Source organism: Melopsittacus undulatus, chromosome 23 (genome assembly GCF_012275295.1).
Source record: "Melopsittacus undulatus isolate bMelUnd1 chromosome 23, bMelUnd1.mat.Z, whole genome shotgun sequence".
NCBI classification, from domain to species: Eukaryota; Metazoa; Chordata; class Aves; order Psittaciformes; family Psittaculidae; genus Melopsittacus; species Melopsittacus undulatus.
This window is the reverse complement of record NC_047549.1, coordinates 1,072,818-1,092,856: the sequence shown is the minus strand read 5'-3', so window position 1 is coordinate 1,092,856 and position 20,039 is coordinate 1,072,818. Positions and strand designations below refer to the sequence as shown.

At 62.9% G+C, this 20,039-nt stretch overlaps 5 protein-coding genes across 8 annotated transcripts; all 5 read left to right on the top strand.

Moving 5' to 3' along the window:
- The first annotated feature begins 525 nt into the window (after window positions 1-525).
- FDX2 (ferredoxin 2) lies at window positions 526-1,927 on the top strand. Its single transcript, XM_034072007.1, has 4 exons — window positions 526-689; window positions 784-890; window positions 1,246-1,333; window positions 1,567-1,927. The coding sequence occupies exons 1-4, from the start codon at window positions 610-612 to the stop codon at window positions 1,721-1,723; spliced, it is 432 nt and encodes a 143-aa protein (XP_033927898.1). The 5' UTR covers window positions 526-609; the 3' UTR covers window positions 1,724-1,927.
- Window positions 1,928-2,778: 851 nt separating this feature from the next.
- Window positions 2,779-4,576, top strand: ZGLP1 (zinc finger GATA like protein 1). Its single transcript, XM_034072100.1, has 4 exons — window positions 2,779-3,047; window positions 3,790-3,845; window positions 3,937-4,030; window positions 4,307-4,576. Exons 1-4 carry the CDS (start codon window positions 2,779-2,781, stop codon window positions 4,419-4,421), a joined length of 534 nt encoding a protein of 177 aa, XP_033927991.1. The 3' UTR covers window positions 4,422-4,576.
- Window positions 4,577-4,639: 63 nt separating this feature from the next.
- Window positions 4,640-7,542, top strand: SPC24 (SPC24 component of NDC80 kinetochore complex). The gene is made up of 6 exons (XM_034072099.1): window positions 4,640-4,808; window positions 5,043-5,333; window positions 5,795-5,939; window positions 6,351-6,443; window positions 6,898-6,974; window positions 7,361-7,542. Exons 1-6 carry the CDS (start codon window positions 4,640-4,642, stop codon window positions 7,465-7,467), a joined length of 882 nt encoding a protein of 293 aa, XP_033927990.1. The 3' UTR covers window positions 7,468-7,542.
- Window positions 7,543-8,833: 1,291 nt separating this feature from the next.
- LOC106023369 (aurora kinase C-like) lies at window positions 8,834-12,600 on the top strand. Of its 2 annotated transcripts, XM_034071952.1 has the most exons (8): window positions 8,834-8,930; window positions 9,027-9,093; window positions 9,189-9,243; window positions 9,870-10,061; window positions 10,464-10,602; window positions 10,973-11,121; window positions 11,706-11,880; window positions 12,391-12,600. In XM_034071952.1, the coding sequence occupies exons 1-8, from the start codon at window positions 8,892-8,894 to the stop codon at window positions 12,580-12,582; spliced, it is 1,008 nt and encodes a 335-aa protein (XP_033927843.1). In that variant the 5' UTR covers window positions 8,834-8,891; the 3' UTR covers window positions 12,583-12,600. The 2 variants fall into 2 exon arrangements, with proteins under 2 accessions (XP_033927843.1, XP_033927844.1); XM_034071953.1 differs by lacking the exons at window positions 8,834-8,930; window positions 9,027-9,093 and having other exon boundaries at window positions 9,219-9,272.
- Window positions 12,601-13,155: 555 nt separating this feature from the next.
- Window positions 13,156-20,021, top strand: PRKCSH (PRKCSH beta subunit of glucosidase II). 3 transcript variants are annotated; one of them, XM_034071960.1, is made up of 18 exons: window positions 13,156-13,203; window positions 13,845-13,945; window positions 14,032-14,148; window positions 14,653-14,748; window positions 14,852-14,909; window positions 15,556-15,673; window positions 16,416-16,545; window positions 17,112-17,196; window positions 17,272-17,350; window positions 17,442-17,528; window positions 17,692-17,829; window positions 17,927-18,017; window positions 18,110-18,179; window positions 18,390-18,479; window positions 18,670-18,744; window positions 18,823-18,922; window positions 19,426-19,566; window positions 19,937-20,021. In XM_034071960.1, exons 2-17 carry the CDS (start codon window positions 13,861-13,863, stop codon window positions 19,558-19,560), a joined length of 1,554 nt encoding a protein of 517 aa, XP_033927851.1. In that variant the 5' UTR covers window positions 13,156-13,203; window positions 13,845-13,860; the 3' UTR covers window positions 19,561-19,566; window positions 19,937-20,021. The 3 variants fall into 3 exon arrangements, with proteins under 3 accessions (XP_033927851.1, XP_033927850.1, XP_033927852.1); XM_034071959.1 differs by having other exon boundaries at window positions 13,163-13,203; window positions 13,830-13,945; XM_034071961.1 differs by having other exon boundaries at window positions 13,184-13,203; window positions 13,815-13,945.
- The last annotated feature ends 18 nt before the right edge of the window (window positions 20,022-20,039 follow it).

The window sequence follows — 20,039 nt, the reverse complement described above, 5'->3', positions numbered from 1 at the left end:
CGTGATGCCCCCAACCAGCTCCTCTATGGCCTCTTGGTGGGGTCTGTGGGGGCCTATGGGGGGTTCGGGGGCCCTATAGGGCGGGGGTGGGTCAGGGACCCCTATGGGGGGCTCTATAGGGTGCTTTGCGAATCATCCAATCAGAGCGCTGGTTTCGCATTCTCGTGTCCAATCAGAGCGCGGTAATGGTCCAATAGGAGCTTCGTAATGGCCCAATCAGAGCGCTGGGCGGGCCGTCTCCTGTCCAATCAGAGCGCGGACCGCTCAAGGCAAAGAGCCCGTTTCCAGCCAATAGCGAGCCCCGGCGCTCCGGCCTTCTTTATACACCCGCTTTATATCCCCTTTATAACCCCCCTTAATACCCCCTTCTTTATACCCCCTTTATACCACCCCTTTACATCCCCCTTAATACCCCCTCCTTTATACCCTGCCTTATACCCCTCTTATACCTCCCTTTAAACACCCCCCCTATATTGGGGGTCCTGCCCCTATATTGGGGTCCCCTATAGCGGCCGCATCCACCGGAGCCGCGGCCCCTGCGGCGGGCGCTAGGACCTGCGCGTCTCCCTCCCTTGGCCCCGCCCACCGCGCGGTCACGTGCGGCCCATCATGGCGGCCTCCATGGTGCGAACGCAACGGCTGCTGCGGGGAGCGCTGCGGGGCCTGAGCAGCAGCACCGAGGGCGCCACGTGGGTACCGGGGCTTGGGGGGGGGGGAGGGGAGGGTCATGACCCCGTGCTGACCCCCGCCCCTCCCCCACACCCGGTGCTGACCCCCCCGTAGCGTGAACGTCGTCTTCGTTGACCGGACGGGGCGGGAGGTGCCCGTGCGGGGCCGCGTCGGGGACAACGTCCTGCACGTGGCGCAGCGGAACGGGCTGGAGCTGGAGGGTCGGTACCGGGGGCCGGTGATGATAACGGGGGCGTCCCCGGTGCTGATAATGGGGGTGCCGGTGATGATCTATGGGCGGGGGGCGTCCTGGGCTGATAACGGGAGGGTTCCAGTGCTGATCTATGGGGGCGTCCCGGTGCTGATAACGGGGAGGGTCCGGTGATGATAACGGGGAGGGGCCCCGTGCTGATAACGAAGGGGTTCGGTGATGATCTACGGGGGGGGATCCCGGTGCTGATAACGGGAGGGTTCCAATGCTGATAACGGGGGGGGTCAGCTGATGATAACGGGGGGGGGGGGTCCGGTGCTGATAATGGGGGGATCCCGGTGCTGATCTATGGGGGGGTCCTGCAGGCGCCTGCGAGGCCTCCCTCGCCTGCTCCACGTGTCATGTCTACGTCAGCGCCCCCCACTTTGACCGGATCCCTGCCCCCGATGAGCGGTAACAGCCCCCCCCGATCCCCATTGATCCCCATTGATCCCCATTGATCCCCATTGATCCCCATAGACCACTCTCCCCTCCCCATGAACCCAAACCCCCCCCAGGGATACACCCCTGTGCACCCCCCATGGTACCACCCCATTGACCTCATTCTCCCCCCAGTCCAACCCCATTTCCCCCCCCATATCAACAATGGGGGGGGTCCTGTGTCCCCCCCCCCCCATATTCCATAGGGAAGAGGACCTCCTGGATCAGGCCCCGCTCCTGCAGGAGAATTCCCGTCTGGGCTGTCAGATCCTCCTATCCCCAGCGCTGGAAGGGGCTCGCTTCGTGCTCCCCCGCCTCACCCGCAACTTCTACGTGGATGGACACGTCCCTAAACCCCACTGATAATGGGGGGGGGGTACCCCATAACCCCCCCTATGGATGGACACCCCCCCCCAGTGGATGAACTAAGCTGGATATGGCCCCATTGGGATGCTGGAGATGGTGACTGTGACGGGGGGGACCAACAGAGCCGTTGGGGGGGGGGTCCCCCCGTGCCCCCCCCCCCTTTCTTTGGGATCATGGATAATAAATCCCATTGGAGCCATGGTTGGGGGGTCCCTGTGCTGTCATTGAGGGTCCCTGCCCCGTCCATCCCCATCCGGACCCCGGGGGGGGGGTCCCGCCCCTTCGCACCTGGAGCCCATTTAACGGGGCCGGGCCGGGGCCGGCTCCCGGGATGGAGCCGCTCTTCCTGGAGGGGCAGAGCCCGGATTTCTCCGTGCTCCAGCGGCTGCTGTGCCTGGAGCCCGGACCCGGACCGGGACCCGGAGCTGGAGCTGGACCTGAACCGGGACTGGGACCCGGAGCTGGAGCTGAACCGGGACCCGGACCCGGAGCTGGAGCTGAACCGGGACCCGGACCCGGACCCGGACCTGAACCGGGACCGGGACCCGGAGCTGGACCCGAACCCGACCTCGGATCCGGATCTGGACTCGGTCTCGAACCTGACCCCGGACCCGCGGTGGAAGCGGCTGCCCACGGGTGGGAACCGGGAGCACCGGGAGGGATCCGGGAGGATCCCACTGGGAGGGAACCGGGAACACCGGCAGGGATTCGAGAGCATCGGGAGGGTCCCATTGGAAGGGATCCGGGAGGAACTCATTGGGAGGGAATTGGGAACACCGGGAGGGTCCCAATGAGAGGGAACCGGGAGGGTCCCATTGGGAGGGATCCGGTAGCACGGGGATGCCAATGCCCCATTGCGGGATCGGGGGGGGGCACCGTGCACGGCTCAGCCCTATGGGGCTGAGCAATGGGTTTGCCCCCCCCCCCATGCCCTAACAGCATCCCCGGGGGGGGGGGGGGGCAGCATCGGGGGGGTCCCGGATCCCCCCCCCGGGGGGGGCCTCACGTTCCTGCAGGAAACCGTGCGGCTCCTGCCCCCCCCCACGCCCCCCATGGCTCCGCCCCCCGCGCCCCCCATGGCTCCGCCCCCCGCGGTCCCGGTGCCCCCCCCCCGCAGCCCGGACGCTTTGAGCCTCATCAGCCTCCAGTGCCAGCGCCTGGCCGGTACCGGCGGCCCCGGGAGGCGCAAACCGGCCGAGCCCCAGCGAGGGGCAGGCCCCGGGGACCTCCGGTTCCGGGGGGTGACGCTGAGGATGCGCTTGGACCTGCGGAGCGGAGGCACCGACGGCTGCGGGCTGCTCATCACCGCCCGCGGCTGCAGGTACCGGCTCCGTTCCCGTTGCACTGCCTGGGATCCACAGGGGTTATCCGTGTGTCCGGATGCGCTTCCATGTCCGGGTGCTCCTCTGGGTACCCCTGAACCATCCTGATCCCGTCTGTCTGGATGCTCCTCTGGGTACCCCCTGGACCATCCCGATCCCGTCTGTCCGGATGCACCTTCGGGTACCCCTGAACCATCCCGATCCCGTCTGTCCGGATGCTCCTATGGGTACCCCCTGGACCATCCCGATCCCGTCTGGATGCACCTTTGGGTACCCCCTGGACCATCCCGATCCCATCTGTCTGGATGCTCCTCTGGGTACCCCCTGAACCATCCCGATCCCATCTGTCTGGATGCTCCTCTGGGTACCCCCTGGACCATCCCGATCCCGTCTGTCCGGATACTCCTCCCTGGACCATCCCGATCCCATCTGTCTGGATGCTCCTTTGGGTACCCCCTGGACCATCCCGATCCCGTCTGTCCGGATGCTCCTTTGGGTACCCCCTGGACCATCCCGATCCCGTCTGTCCGGATGCTCCTCTGGGTACCTCCTGCATCAATCCTGATCCCGTCTGTCCGGATGCTCCTCTGGGTACCCCCTGGACCATCCCGATCCCATCTGTCCGGATGCTCTTTTGGGTACCTCCTGCACCACTGCCCCCTCTTCCCTATTGGTCCCTATTGGAGGGTCCCCATCCCGGATGGAGGCTTTGGGGTCCCCCCTGACTCCCGTTTCCCGCAGGATTCCCAAGCGGAGCAGCCCCGAGGCCCCGGAGAGGAGCGGTCCCATTGGATCCGGTACGGGTTTGGGGGGGGGGGGGGGTTGGGATGGGGGGGGGGGGGTCCTGGCATGGATGGGGGCGGGGCTGAGGCTGCGGGTCCCCCATAGGGATGAAGTGCTGTGCTTCCTGCGGGACACAGAGGACCCTGCTCTGGAGGGCGGCGGAGGATGGGACCCCACTGTGCAATGCCTGCGGCATCAGGTAGGGATAGGGATGGGAATGGGATGGGAAGGGGATGGAATGGGAATGGGGTGGGGATGGGATTGGGATAGGGATGGGGATGATGATGGGAATGGGATGATATTCAATGGGATGGGGATGGGAAAAGGGTGGGGGATGGAGATGGAATGGGAATGGGTTGATATGGGTGGGATGATATTCAATGGGATGAGATTGGGATTGGGATGATGATGGGATGATATGGGATGGGGGGGGGATGGGATGGGGACCCCACTCTCACCCCAGGGTGTTCCCCAGGTACAGGAGGTACCGGGTGCGGTGCCGGCGGTGCTGGAACATCCCTGGGAAGAGCAGGATCCCCCATTCCCAGTGTTCCCGCTGCGGGGAGCGGTATTCCCAGGCTGGGAAGTGACAGCGCGGAGCCCATTGAGGGGGGGCATTAAACGTCCTGGTGCTTATGGGGTCTCCTGGTGTCACCGGGGGGGGGGGGACACGGATGCATAGGGATAGACGTGGTGGATTGGGATGGATTGAATGGATCGGGATGGACAGGGATAGACATGGTGGATTGGGATGGATTGAATGGATCGGGATGGACAGGGATAGACATGGTGGATTGGGATGGATTGAATGGATCGGGACCACCGCTCCCACCCCTCTCTCTCCGCCCCTCCCTCACACCATAGAGACGCCCCTGCGCAGTCCTCCAAGCGGACCAGAGCGGCCCCGTGGCCGCTCGCCTTCCTCTTCCGGCTGCGCATGCTCCGTGCAGCCCCGCGCCATTCAAACCGCAGCGGAGGTAAGGGAGGCCGCGGGGCCGGTTCGATCCGCTCCATAGCGGAGAGCGGAGCCTTTAACCCCGTTACCGGAGCCTTTAACCTCGTTACCGGAGCCTTTAACCCCGTTACCGTAGCCTTTAACCCCGTTACCGGAGCCTTTGGGGCCTTTAACCCCGTTAACCGTTACCCGCAGCCCCGGTACCGGAGCCTTCACCCCCGGTGCCCGTTACCGGTACCCGTTACCTGTACCGCAGCCCCGTTACCCGGTGCCCGTTACCGTTACCCGGAGCCCGTTACCGGTCCCGCAGCCCCGTTACCGTTACCCGGAACCCGTTACCGTTACCCGGTGCCCGTTACCGGTCCCACGGCCATGGCTCCCCGGCCGCCGCCGGAGCTGCAGGAGCTGCAGGAGCTGAGCACGGAGCTGGGCCGGGTGATGCTGTCCGAGCGCTCCACTGCCCTCCTGCGGCAGGGCCTGGAACTGCAGGCCCGGGGCAGCACCGGGGTCCTGGCGGCGCAGGAAGGGGCGGCCCGCATGGACACAGGTACCGCCTGGAGAGCCCTATACCCCCTATAGCACCCTATACCTCCTATAGCACCCTATACCTCCTATAGCATCCTATAGCCCCTATAGCACCCTATAATACCCTATAGCCCCCATAGCATTCCAAAGCGCCCATAGCATCCTATAACATCCCGTAGCATCCTGCAGCACCTATAGCATCTTATAGTGTGTGTAGTATCTCATAGCACCTATAGCATCCTATATCCCCCATAGCCCCCATAGGCCCCATATCCCCCATATCCCCTATAGCCCCATATCCCCCATAGCTCCTATATCCCCTATATTTGCTATATCCCCCATAGAGCCCCATACTCCCCATACCCCCAATAGCCCCTATATCCCCCCATACCCCCCCATATACCCCATAGCCCCCATCACCCCCATATACCCCATACCCCCCATAGCACCCTATATCCCCTATATCCCCTATACCCCCCGCAGAGCTGCGTGCCACCGAGCAGGCCGTGGCGCAGGTGCTGCTCTCCCGTGAGGCTGCTCTGCAGCGGGGCCGGCGGCGCCTGCAGGACCTGCGCCAGGAGCTCCGGAGCCGGCGGGAGGAGAGCGGGAGCCTCCGGGAGAGCAACGGATATCCGGGATATGGGGGCTATGGGGGGCTATGGGGCACGGTTATGGGGGGCTATGGGGCACGGTTATGGGGCATGGCTATGGGGCATGGCTATGGTGAGCTATGGGGATCCGTGGGGGGCTATGGGGCACGGTTATGGGGCATGGTTATAGGGCGGCTATGGGGAGCTATGCGGCTGTGGGGTGCTATGGGGCTCAGCTATGGGGCTCCATGGGGGGCTATGGGGCACGGTTATGGGGCATGGTTATGGGCCTCCACTGGGGGCTATGGGGCACGGTTATGGGGGGTTATGGGGTTCCACTGGGGGCTGGGGGGCTATGGGAGGGCATTGGTGTCTCTGGGGTTTGGGGGTGTCCATTGGGGTCTGTGGGCCCCGCCCCCCCGTTTCCGGTTGAACCTTGACCCCGGCACGGCCCTGGCCCGGGAGCTGGCAGAGCTGCGGGAGCAGCAGCGGCAGCAGGAGGAGGAGCGGGAGCGGGAGGAGGAGGGGCTGGTGTCCATGCAGTGAGTGAGGGGCGGGGCGAGCGCGAGGCCACGCCCACGGCCACGCCCCCTTCCCCGCACAGCCACGCCCCTTCATCCAGCCACGCCCCCTTCCCTTCACAGCCCCGCCCCTCCACCGGACCCCGCCCCCTTCCCCACCCAGCCACGCCCCCTTCCCCACCCAGCCACGCCCCTCCACCCTCAGCCCTGCCTCTGCCCCACCCCCAACCCCACAACTGCCCCCTCTCAGCCCCAAATCTGCCCCCCCCCCCTCTGCCCCTCCCCCTCCTCTGCCCCTCCCCCACCTCTGCCCCTCCCACTCCTCTGCCCCTCCCCCACCTCTGCCCCTCCCCCACCTCTGCCCCTCCCCCACCTCTGCCCCTCCCCCTTCTCTGCCCCTCTCCCACCTCTGCCCCTCCCCCACCTCTGCCCCTCCCCCACCTCTGCCCCTCCCCCACCTCTGCCCCTCCCCCAGGTACCTGCTCCACCTCTTCCACAAGCTCAGCCTCATCTCCTGGGACAGTGAGGCCAAGCCCTGGCACGTGAAAGGCAGTGAGTGACCCCTCGTGACCCCTAGCACACCCTATAGCCACCCTATAGCCCCCCTATGGCCCCCTATAGCCACCCTATAGCCATCTTATAGCCCCCCTATAGTCCTTTGTAGCCCCATATAGGACCCCTGTAGCCTCCCTATAGCCCCCATACCCCACTATAACCCCCCTATCGTCCCTTATAGCACCCCTATAGCCCCTATACCCTGCTATAGCCACCTATAGTCCTTCTGTATCTCCCCATAGGCCCCCTATAACCCCCTGTAACCCTCCATAGCCCCCCTATAGTCCCTTATAACACCCCTATAGCCCCCTATAACCCCGTGTATCTCCCCATAGGCCTCCTATAGCCCCCCCATTCTTACCACCCCTTTCTCTCCCCCCCAGTTCACTTCGGCCCCTCCATCGCTCAGCCCCTGGACATCGATGGGCGGCACCATTCCCAGTGCTTCATTTCCGATTACCTCTGGAGCCTCATCCCCCACCAGTGGTGACCCCCCCGGTGTCATCCTGACCCCCACATCCTGATCCTGACCCCCCCATCCCGATCCTGACCTCCCCATCCCGATCCTGACCTCCCCATCCTGATCCTGACCCCCACATCCTGATCCTGACCCCCCCATCCCGATCCTGACCTCCCCATCCTGATCCTGACCCCCCCATCCCAATCCAGACCTCCCCATCCCGATCCTGACCCCCCCATCCTGACCCCCCCATCCCGATCCTGACCCCCACATCCTGATCCTGACCCCCACATCCTGATCCTGACCCCCCCATCCCGATCCTGACCTCCCCATCCCGATCCTGACCCCCACATCCTGATCCTGACCCCCCCATCCCGATCCTGACCCCTCCATCCCGATCCTGACCCCTCCATCCCGATCCTGACCCCCCCATCCCGATCCTGACCCCCCCATCCCGATCCTGACCCCTCCATCCCGATCCTGACCCCCCCATCCCGATCCTGACCCCCCCATCCTGGTCCCAATCTTTTGTATTCCCCCATTGGTATCCCAATAAACACAGCCAAGTGGGTACCAGTCTCAAGGGGGGGTGAATGCTATAGGGTTTATGGGGGGGGGGTGTTCCCTATGGCCCCTATAGGTGCCACCACCACCCTGACCCCCTACATCACCTCTATAGGCCCCCCATGTCCCTTATAGGCACATAGGACCCCCTATATGATGCCCAAGACCCCCCCATGTCCCTTATAGGCACATAGGACCCCCTATATGATGCCCAAGACCCCCCCATGTCCCTTATAGGCACATAGAACCCCTATATGATGCCCAAGACCCCCCCATGTCCCTTATAGGTCCCCCTATCGACCCCTTGGTCCCCAGTGCCCCCTCCCCGTCGCTATGGCAACGGGATCGGCCCTGCGGCCATTGGCTGCGCTGCCGCACCCAAGATGGCGGCGCTAGTACAGAAGGTGCACTCAAGATGGCGGCGCTCATGTGGGCGGTGCTGCCGAGGGGCACCAATCCCAGTGTGCGTTATTGGGGTGTGTCTGCGGCTAAAGGTGCAAGAGCATGACTGATTGGCTGCCGCGTGATTGACGTTTTCCCCCTCCAATCCCCACCCGTGTGGGGGCCACGCCTTCCGCTCACTCACCCAATCAGCGCCGAGTCCCCGCCCTCCCCATTAGGCGCGCACCGCGAACGGACCAATGAGGAGCGTCACTTCGACTTGTGGGCCGGCCCCCCGATTAACCAATGAGAAGGAGGCGTTCCCGAGGGGCGGGATGTTATACCTCCCTTAACCAATGAGCGCACGGCGCTCGCGGGCGCCAACCAATGGGAGGGCGAGGAGGCAAACTTGAAGCGAGGCAGCGGCGCTCTCCCTCAGTGCGCGGCGGGGACTCGGCCGGTGCGGAGCTCCGCTCTCCGCCTCCTGCGGCCGTCCCGTAGGCCCCGCGATGTCGGAGAAGGAGAACGTGAACCCTGCTATGGCCGAGGTACCCCTGGAGCCCCCCCGGTGCCCCCCCGGTGCCCCCCGAGCCCCTCTGTGGGGGGCAATGGGGTGACCCCCCCCAAACTCCCTTCACCCCCAGGCCCGGCCGCTGCACCCCCGGCCGCTGCCGTGTAAGGACGTGGAGGTGGCGGAGGAGGCCGAGTCCGGTAATGGGGGGCTATGGGGAAGGGGGGGGGTTGAGGGGTCAAAGGGGGGGTATTGGGGGTCCTGATCCCCCCCCCCCACCGCCTTGGCCCTATAGGAGCGGAGAAGGAGCCGCAGGAGGCCGCTGTGGAGCCGGCCCTTGTGCCCCAGCCGTGAGTGGGGGGGGACGCGCACACTAAAGGTGCTATGGGGGGTCCTTGAGTTAACGGGGGTTATGGGGGGGCTCATGGGTGACTTGATGGGAACCCATAGGTGACAGTGGGGGGTGTGTGTGTCCCTGTCATTACCATTACCCATACAGCTGTGTTGTTAACACATCCCCTATAGCATTGAGCCCTGCTATGGGTGCTGGCTGCCCCATATGTGTCAAAGTCCCCCCCATCATTACCATTACCCACATATGGCTTCTATTACCACATCCCCCATAGTACGGAGCCCCTGCTATAGGTGCTGGCTGCCCTATATGTTTCTGTATCCTCTCCTCATCATTACCATTACCCCCATAGGGCTGCTATTACCACATCCCCCATAGCACTGAGCCCTGCTATAGGTGTCTATGTCTCCCCCCATCATTACTATTACTCCCATAGGGCTGCTACTACCACATCCCCCATAGCACTGAGCCCCTGCTATAGGTCCTGGCTGCCCTATAGGTGTCCATATCCCCCCCATTATTACCATTACCCCCATAGGGCTGCTATTACCTCATCCCCCATAGCACTGAGCTCTTGCTATAGGTCCTGGCTGCCCCATAGGTGTCTGTATCCCCTCCCCATAGGAAGATCTTCTCCATGGATGACTTCGAGGTGGGGCGCCCATTGGGCCGGGGCAAGTTCGGGCGCGTGTACCTGGCCCGGGAGCGCAGCTCCAAGGTGCTGGTGGCCCTCAAGGTGCTCTTCAAATCCCAGCTGGAGAAGGAGGGGCTGGAGCATCAGCTCCGCAGGGAGATCGAGATCCAGGCGCACCTCCGGTACTGGGGCCTATGGGGGGTGATGGGACTGGGGGGGACCCATGGGGTGATGGGGGAGACTTGGGGGTACCCCACAATACCAGTGGGGGGATCCCATCTCCCATTGGCTGCCCGTTGGGGGGATCCCATCTCCCATTGGCTGCCCATTGGGGGGCTCCCATCTCCCATTGGCTGCCCATTGGGGGGATCCCATCTCCCATTGGCTGCCTGTTGGGGAGATCCCATCTCCCATTGGCTGCCCATTGGGGGGATCCCATCTCCCATTGGCTGCCCATTGGGGGTCCCATCTCCCATTGGCTGCCCATTGGGGAGATCCCATCTCCCATTGGCTGCCATTAGGGGGCTCCCAGCTCCCATTGGCTGCCCGCTGCGGGGCTGAGCTCCCATTGGCTGCCGCTGCAGGCACCCCAACATCCTGCGCCTCTACAATTACTTCCACGACGAGCGCCGCGTGTTCCTCATCCTGGAGTTCGCGCCGCGGGGGGAGCTCTACAAGGAGCTGCAGCGTTGTGGGCGCTTCGATGCCACCCGCACGGCCACGGTGCGCTATGGGGCAGAGCTATGGGGCTATGGGTGCCCTATGGGGCTGCCCTGTGGGGCGATGGGTGTTCTATGGGGCTGTGGGTGAGCTGTGGAGCTGGGGGTGCCCTATAGGATGGAGCTATGGGGCTGCCCTGTGGGGCTGGGGGTGCTTTATGGGGTGGAGCTATGGGGCTGTGCAATGGGGCTGGGAGTGCCCTATGGGGTAGAGCTATGGGGCTGTGCAGTGTTGCTGGGGGTGCTCTATGGGGCTGTATATGGGCTCTCTTATGTGGTCTCTATGGTCTTTCTGTGGGGCAGTGCTATGGGTGCTCTCTCTATGGGGTCTCTATGGGTTCTCTATGGGTCTCTATGGGTCTCTATACCCGCAGCTGGTGGAGGAGCTGGCGGACGCGCTCCGGTACTGCCACAGCAAGCGCGTGATCCACAGGGACATCAAACCTGAGAACCTGCTCCTGGGCTTCCTGGGCGAGCTCAAGATTGCTGACTTCGGCTGGTCCGTGCACACGCCCTCGCTCCGGTACCGCTATGGGGCGCGGTTATGGGGTGCGGTTATGGGGTGTTATGGGGTGTGGTTATGGGGTGCTATGGGGTGTGGTTATGGGGTGCTATGGGGTGTGGTTATGGGGTGTTATGGGGTGTGGTTATGGGGTGCTATGGGGTGTGGTTATGGGGTGTTATGGGGCGCGGTTATGGGGTGCTATGGGGCGCGGTTATGGGGTGCTATGGGGTGTGGTTATGGGGTGTTATGGGGCGCGGTTATGGGGTGCTATAGGGTGTGGTTATGGGGTGCCATGGGGCACGGTTATGGGGCATGGTTATGGGGTGCTATGTGGCACAGTTATGGGGTACTATGGGACACGGTTATGGGGTGCTATGGGGTGTGGTTATGGGGTGTTATGGGGCACGGTTATGGGGCATGGTTATGGGGTGCTATGTGGCACAGTTATGGGGTACTATGGGACACAGTTACAGGGCACTATGGGACACAGTTATGGGGTGCTATGGGGCACGGTTATGGGGCACTATGTGGCACAGTTATGGGGTGCTATGGGTCGCAGTTATGGGGCGCTATGGGTCGCGGCTATGGGTCTGTCCCCCCAGACGCCGCACGCTCTGCGGGACCCTGGATTACCTGCCCCCCGAGATGGTGGAGGGGCGGGCGCATGATGAGAAGGTCGATCTCTGGTGCCTGGGGGTGCTCTGCTTCGAGCTGCTCGTGGGGGCCCCCCCCTTCGAGAGCCCCTGCGTGGCTGACACCTACAGGCGCATCACCAAGGTGGGACCCCCTGCCCCATAGAGACCCACAAGTGCCTTCCAGCCCCATTACCACCCTCTAGCTCCATAGGGACCCCAAAGTGCCCCCCAGCCCCATAGAGACCCACAGGTGCTCCCAAACCCCATTGCCACCCCCCAGCACCATAGAGACCCACAAGAGCCCCTGAGCACCATAGAGACCCACAGGTGCCCCCCAGCCTCATAGACACCCACAAGTGTCCCCCAACCTCATTGCTGCTCCTCCAGCCCCATAGAGACCTCCAAGTGCCCCCCAGCCCCATTGCCAACCCCTAGCCCCATAGAGACCCCCAAGTCCCGCCCGACCCCAGAGACCCCCAAGTGCCCTCCTGCCCCATAGAGACCCACAAGTGCTCCCCAACCCCATTGTCCCCTTTCATCGGGGTTCCTCATTGCCCTTCCCCCCCCTATTTACGGGGGGGGGGGCGTGGCACTATCCCTGCTCTCCCATTGGCTGCCGCTGACGCCCCGCCCCTCCCTCCTCCCCTCCCAGGTGGACCTGCGCTTCCCCCCCGAGGTGCCCGAGGGCGCACGTGACCTGATCACGCGGCTGCTGCGCTACAGCCCCGCCCAGCGGCTGCCGTTGGCGCAGGTGCTGCAGCACCCGTGGGTGCGCGAGAACTCGCGCCGGGTCCTGCCCCCTGCCTACGGCGGCCGGGAGGGGACCCCCAGAGACCCCCAATAAAGCTGTTGTAGTTCCAGACCCCGGCTGCCACGCTCAATATGGCGGCGCCCATGAGCCACGCTCAACATGGCGGCGCCCTGAGGCGAGCGCTACCGCTCCGTACTCAATATGGCGGCGCCCATGAGCCACACTCAACATGGCGGCGCCCTGGGGCACGCGCTTCTCTGCCGTACTCAATATGGCGGCGGTTATGAGACACTCAATATGGCGGCGCCCTGTGGAAACCTGTGCCGTACTCAATATGGCGGCGCCCATGAGCCACATTCAACATGGCGGCGCCCTGCGGCAAGCACTTCTCCGCCGTACTCAATATGGCGGCGGTTATGAGACACTCAATATGGCGGCACCCTGTAGAAACCTGTGCCGTACTCAATATGGCGGCGCCCTGCGGCAAGCTCTCCTGTGACGTAGTCAATATGGCGGCAAGCGCTTCTGCGCCGTACGCAATATGGCGGCGCCGAGGAGCCACACTCAATATGGCGGCGCCCCGAGGGAAGAGCTGCCGAGCCGCACTCAATATGGCGGCGCCGGCCTCGCCGGCACCGGACGTTCTTCCTCGCCCGCTTCCGGTTCCGGTGCGTGCAGCCAGGACGTGCGGCCGACGGTCTGCTCTGCGTACCGGTGGGGATCTATGGGGGCCTGTAGGGGCTATGGGGCCTGTAGGGGCTATGGGGCCTGTAAGGGCTATGGGGCCTATAGGGGTTATGGGGCCTATAGGGGCTATGGGGCCTATAGGGGCTATGGGGCCTGTAGGGGTTATGGGGCAGCGGGACCTGTGGGGGGGGGCCTATAGGGAACCCCCATAGGGGCCTGCAGAGGCCTCGCGGCCTGGGTGGGAGCTGGGGGGGGGAACGGGGTCTGTGGGGCGGAGCAGGGAGGATCCATAGGTGCTGTACCCATAGGTGCTGTATCCATAGGTGCTGTATCCATAGGTGCTCTATCCATAGGTGCTGTACCCATAGGTGCTGTATCTATAGGTGCTGTATCCATAGGTGCTGTATCCATAGGTGCTGTATCCATAGGTGCTGTATCCATAGGTGCTGTACCCATAGGTGCTCTATCCATAGGTGCTGTACCCATAGGTGCTGTATCCATAGGTGCTGTATCCATAGGTGCTCTATCCATAGGTGCTGTACCCATAGGTGCTGTATCCATAGGTGCTGTATCCATAGGTGCTGTATCCATAGGTGCTCTATCCATAGGTGCTGTACCCATAGGTGCTGTATCCATAGGTGCTGTATCCATAGGTGCTGTATCTATAGGTGCTCTATCCCAGCCATGCTGCTGCTGCTGCTGCTGCTCCCGGTTCCGGTGGCTCCAGGCTCTGTTGAGGTTCTGCGGCCCCGCGGGGTCTCCCTCTCCAGTGAGTGTCAGCCCTATGGGGCCGCCCTATACATCCCCATACATCCCCATACATCCCTATGTGGGACTCCATCCGTGCCCCCCCAGATCTCCACTTCTACGAGGCCTCCAAGCCCTTTACCTGCCTCGACGGCTCAGCCACCATTGACTTTGCTTGGGTCAATGACGACTACTGCGACTGCGGCGACGGCTCCGACGAGCCTGGTGAGCCCCTGTGTATCCTATGGGCACCCCCATGCATCCTATGGGCACCCCTGTGTATCCTATAGACACCCCTGTGCATCCTATAGACCCCCTTATGTGTTCTATAGGCACCCCTGTGTATCCTGTAGGCACTCCTATGTATCCTATAGGCACCCTGTGCATCTTATAGGCACTCCTATGTATCCTATACCCCCTATGTACCCTATACCCCGTGTACTCTATACCCCCCCTGTACTCTATACCTCATGTACCCTATACCCCCCCATGTACCCTATACCCCCCCATGTACCCTATACCCCCTATGTACCCTATACCCCATGTACTCTATACCCCCCCGTACTCTATACCTCATGTACCCTATACCCCCCCATGTACCCTATACCCTCTATGTACCCTATACCCCATGTACTCTATACCCCCCCGTACTCTATACCTCATGTACCCTATACCCCATGTACCCTATACCCCCTATATACCCTATACCCCCTGTGTTCTCTCCCCCAGGCACCGCCGCCTGCCCCAATGGCCGCTTCCACTGCACCAACGCCGGGTACCGGCCCCATAGCATCCCCTCGGCCCACGTCAACGACGGCGTCTGCGGTGGGGGGGGTCGGGGGGGGGTCCCTTGGGTGCCCCCAGGGGCTATTGGGGTCCCTGGGGGGGGCCCGTGTGCTGAACCCCCCCTTTGTGCCCCTCCCCCCAGATTGCTGCGATGCCACCGATGAGTACAGCAGTGGGGCTGCCTGTGAGAACACCTGCAAGTGAGTGCGGGGCTATGGGGGCTGTGGGTGTCTGTAGGTGTCTATAGGTGTCTATAGGTGTCTGTGGTGTCTATGAGTGTCTATAGGTATTTATGGCTGTCTATGCTGTTTATAGGTGCTGGAGGTGTCTGTGGGTGTCTAGGGATGTCTGTGGGTGTCTGTGGGTGTCTGTAGGTGTTACGGGTGTCTGTGGGTGTCTATAGGTGTTATAGGTGTCTGTGGGTGTCCGTAGGTGTTATAGGTGTCTGTGGGTGTCTGTAGGTGTTATAGGTGTCTGTAGGTGTTACGGGTGTCTGTGGGTGTCTATAGGTGTTATAGCTGTCTGTGGGTGTCTGTAGGTGTTACGGGTGTCTGTGGGTGTCTATAGGTGTTATAGGTGTCTGTGGGTGTCTGTAGGTGTTACAGGTGTCTGTGGGTGTCTATAGGTGTTACAGGTGTCTGTGGGTGTCTGTAGGTGTTACGGGTGTCTGTGGGTATCTGTAGGTGTTATGGGTGTCTGTGGGTGTCTATAGGTGTCTATAAATCTCTATAGGTCTCAGTGGGTCTCTCTGGGTCTCTCTGGGTCTCTATGGTCTCTATGGTCTCCATGGGTCCCTATGGGTCTCCCTGGGTCCCTATGGGTGCCAATGGGGTCCCCATGGCGCAGGGAGCGGGGCCGCCAGGAGCGCGAGGCTCTGCAGCGCCGCGCGGAGCTGCTCCGGGAGGGATTCATCCTGCGCCAGCGCCTGGTGCAGGAGGCGGCCGCGGGGCGCCGGGACAAGCAGGTACCGGGGGTCCTATGGGGCTTGCTGGGGTCCCATAGGGCTCCCATAGCTCCATAGGCTCCCATAGCTCCCATAGCTCGACTCCATAGACTCCATAGGCTCCCATAGCTCCCTTAGGCTCCCATAGACTCCCATAGCCCCCATAGCTCCCATGGGCTCCCATAGGCTCCATAGGCTCCCGTAACTCCCATAGGCTCCATAGACTCCATAGGCTCCCATAGCCCCCATAGCTCCCATAGGCTCCATAGACTCCCATAGCTCCCATGGGCTTCCATAGGCTCCATAGACTCCCATAGCCCCCATAGCTCCCATAGGCTCCATAGGTCCCATAGCCCCCATAGCTCCCATAGGCTCCATAGGTCCCATAGCCCCCATAGCTCCCATAGGCTCCATAGGCTCCATAGACTCCCATAGCCCCCATAGCTCCCATAGCCCCCATAGGCTCCATAGCCCCCATAGCTCCCATAGGCTCCCGTAACTCCCATAGGCTCCATAGTCTCCCATAGCCCCCATAGCTCCCATGGGCTCCATAGGTCCCATAGCCCCCATAGCTCCCATAGGCTCCATAGCCCCCATAGGCTCCATAGCCCCCATAGCTCCCATAGGCTCCCGTAACTCCCATAGGCTCCATAGCCCCCATAGCCCCCATAACTCCCATAGGCTCCATAGACTCCCATTGCCCCCATAGCCCCCATAGGCTCCATTGGCTCCGCTGTGCCCCCACCGCTGCCGTTCCCCTCAGGGCCGCCTGGGGGCGCTGCAGGACGCGCGCCGGGGGCTGGAACTGCGCATGCGTGAGCTGCGCGCGGCCAAGGAGGCGGCCGAGGGGCCCGAGCGCGAGGCCAAGGAGGAGCAGAGGCGGCGGTGGGAGGGTGCGGGGCGGTCACGTGATGGGGGGGGGGAGGGCACGTGATTGGGGTTAGGGTTAGGGTTAGGGTTAGGGGCTCTCATTATGGGGATCTATGGGGGGGTTCTATTATGTGGGGGATCCTATTATAGGGGTATATAGGGGGTCTCTCATTATGGGGGCTCATTATGGAGGTCTAAACGTGGGAGGTCTCATTATGGGGGGGATCCCATTATGCGGTTGTATGGGGGGGCTCTCATTATGGGGGGTCTCCCATTATGGGGGGGTCATTATGGAGGTCTAAACGGGGGAGGTCTCATTATGGGGGTCTGGGGAGGGTGCTCATTATGGGGTTGTATGGGGGGGGGCTCTCATTATGGGGGGGGATCCCATTATGGGGTTGTATGGGGGGGGCTTGCATTATAGGGAGGGATCCCATTATGGGGGTCTAAGGGGAGGGGCTCTCATTATGGGGGTCTGGGGGGGCTTCCATTATGGGGGGATCCCATTATGGGGGGGTCTCTGGGGGGGGGGGGGGCTCCCATGATGGTGTCTATGGGGGGGGGGTCTCTGATGCTTGCCCCCCCTCAGCCGCCACCGCCGAGGCTGCCGCAGCCCAAGATGCCGCTCGGGCAGACGAGGCCTTTGCAGCACTGGACACGGATGGGGATGGGCAGTGAGTGATGGGGGGGCACGGGAAGGGGGGGGCACCCTTCAATCCCCCCCCCCCCAACCCTCCTCATCCTCATAGGGTGACACTGGAGGAGCTGAGAGCCTGCCCCCCCCTGGACACGGATGGGGATGGAGCCATCTCTGAGGATGAGCTCAAGGTGGGACCCCCCAAACCCCCCCCCTTTTACATGGTCCCAGCCATGGAGGACGTGCCCCCCCCCCCAATACATATGTGTCCCCCCCCACCAGGCACTCTTGGCTGATCCCACACCAATGGATGCTGCCACATTCCGGGACCGGCTCTGGGATACCATTAAGCACCATTATAAACCCCAGGTGGGTCTGGGGGGGGACAGACCTTATTTTGCCCCCCCCCCCGTCTGTTTTTTGGGGGCTGGGGGGGTCACTGTGTTGTGCTCTATGTAGGGCCTCCATTAAGTGCTATGGGGGGGGGGGGGGGGGGCAGGATGGTTGATGTGCCCCCCCCCCCAATGATTAGGACCAAGCTGAGCCCCCCACATCCCCCCCTGAGCCCCCCCTGGATGAGGCCCCCCCGGAGGAAGAGGAGGAGGAGGAAGCAGAGGAGGAGGAGGAAGAGGAAGATGATGGCAGCGAAGGCCCCGAGGAGGAGCTGAAGGTGGCAAAGGGGGGGGGGGGGGGGGGGGCACAACTGAGACCCCCCCATATCCCCTTGCTTCAGGACCCCCCCTCACTGACCCCATTCCCCCTTCCAGGTGCCCCCCCCACAGCACCCCGAGGAGAAGGGGGCTGAGGAGCCCCCCCCGCTCCCCCCCTATGATGCTGCCACTCAGGCCCTCATTGATGGTAAAGGGGGGGGGGGGGTTGGAGGAGTCCATTGCAGGATGGGGGGGGGTCTATAGCATGGGGACCCCCCCTCACCCTGTGCCCCCCCCCAGCTGCCCAACGGGCCCGTGAGGAGCTGGAAGAAGCTGAGCGAGCACTAAAGGAAACGGAAGAATCCATCAGGTGATGGGGGGGGGACCCCAAAACCCCTCCCAATGGGGGGGGACACCCCAACCCCCCCCCCAAATGACCCGCATGTGAATCCCATTGCCCCATGGGTTTCATTTCCCCCCCCACCAACTCAAAGTGGGGGGGGGGGGAATGGGAGGGGGTTAAGGGGATTTGGGGGGGGTATCCCCCCACGGTGACCCCCCCCCCCCTTTTATCCTGCAGGGCCCTGGAGCAGGAGCTGGGCTTTGACTTTGGCCCCCAGGGCGAGTTCTCCTACCTCTATAACCAATGCTATGAGCTGGGCACCAGCGAGTAAGGGGGGGTCCGGGGGGGGCACTTGGGGCATGAAGCATCAATGGGGGGGGGGGTTGTCATTGTCTCACAATGGGGACCACAAAGTGATGGAGAGCAAGGTTTGGGGGTATTTTGGGGGTGGGGGGGGGTTCAGAGTGGGGGGGGCTATGGGGGGGTCTTCCATCCCCCCCCCATTACCCCCCCCCAGGTACATCTATCGCCTGTGCCCCTTCAAACGCGTGTCCCAGAAGCCCAAACACGGCGGCGCCGAGACCAACCTGGGGTGAGGGGATCCCCCCATTCCCCCCTATGGGACCCCCAAGTGTGTGCCCCCCCCTCATGTCCATGTCCCCTCCCCCAGGACGTGGGGCTCATGGGCTGGCCCCGAGCACGACCGCTTCAGTGCCATGAAGTACGAGCACGGGACCGGGTGCTGGCAGGGCCCCAACAGGGCCACCACGGTGAGGGGGGGGCCCCATTGACACACACAGCCCCACACCCCCTAAAGGATGCTGCTCCTGCATCCTTGGGTACCTGCGGTCCCAACCCCTTAGGGTATCCCTGTCTCCATCCCATTGCCCACATTCCTTCGGGTATCCTTGTCCCTTTGGGGTATCCCTGTTCTCATTCCATTATCCCCATCCCTTTGGGGTTCCCCTATCCCATTGTCCCCATCCCTTTGGAGTCCCCCCCATACCATTGTCCCCATGCCTTAGGGTATCCCTGTCCTTTTAGGATGCTCCCATCCCACTGTTGCTATCCCTGAGGGTATCCTTATCCCTTTGGGGTATCCCTGTTCTCATTCCATTATCCCCATCCCTTTGGGGTTCCCCTATCCCATTGTCCCCATGCCTTAGGGTATCCCTGTCCTTTTAGGCTGCTCCCATCCCACCGTTGCTATCCCTTAGGGTGTCCTTGCCCCTTTGGGGTGTCCCCATCTGCATCCCATTGGAATCCCCCCCAGGTGAAGCTCTCCTGCGGCACCGAGACCGCGGTGACAGCCACGACGGAGCCGAGCCGCTGCGAGTACCTGATGGAGCTGGTGACCCCCGCGGCCTGCACCAGCCCCCCCCCGCACGAGGAGCACGACGAGCTCTGACCTGGGGTACTGACCCCCCCCCCCCCACGGCCATTGCCCCCCATCTACACAATGAACCCCCCCCCATAGGCATTGCCCCCCATTTACAACATGAACCCCCCCATAGGTACCCACCTCCCCCACACCATGACCTCCCCCCCACGGCCATTGCCCCCCACACCATGACACCCCCCATAGGTACCGACCCGCCCTACACCATGACCCCCCCCCCCATAGGTACCCACCCGCCCTACACCATGACCCCCCCCCCACAGTCATTGCCCCCCCTTTACACCATGACCCCCCCGATGGCCATTGCCCCCCCTTTACACAATGGGGGGGGGGATTGATGCCAGCCCCATCCCTGCCTCACTTTCCCTCTCCTGCATCCCACCAGGAGCCGCCTGGACCTCAGCACTTCCCATGGGAATGGCCACAGGGATGCTGCGACTGAGCCTGGAGTGGAGGGGGAGGGGTTGGGGGGGACACGACCCCCATTA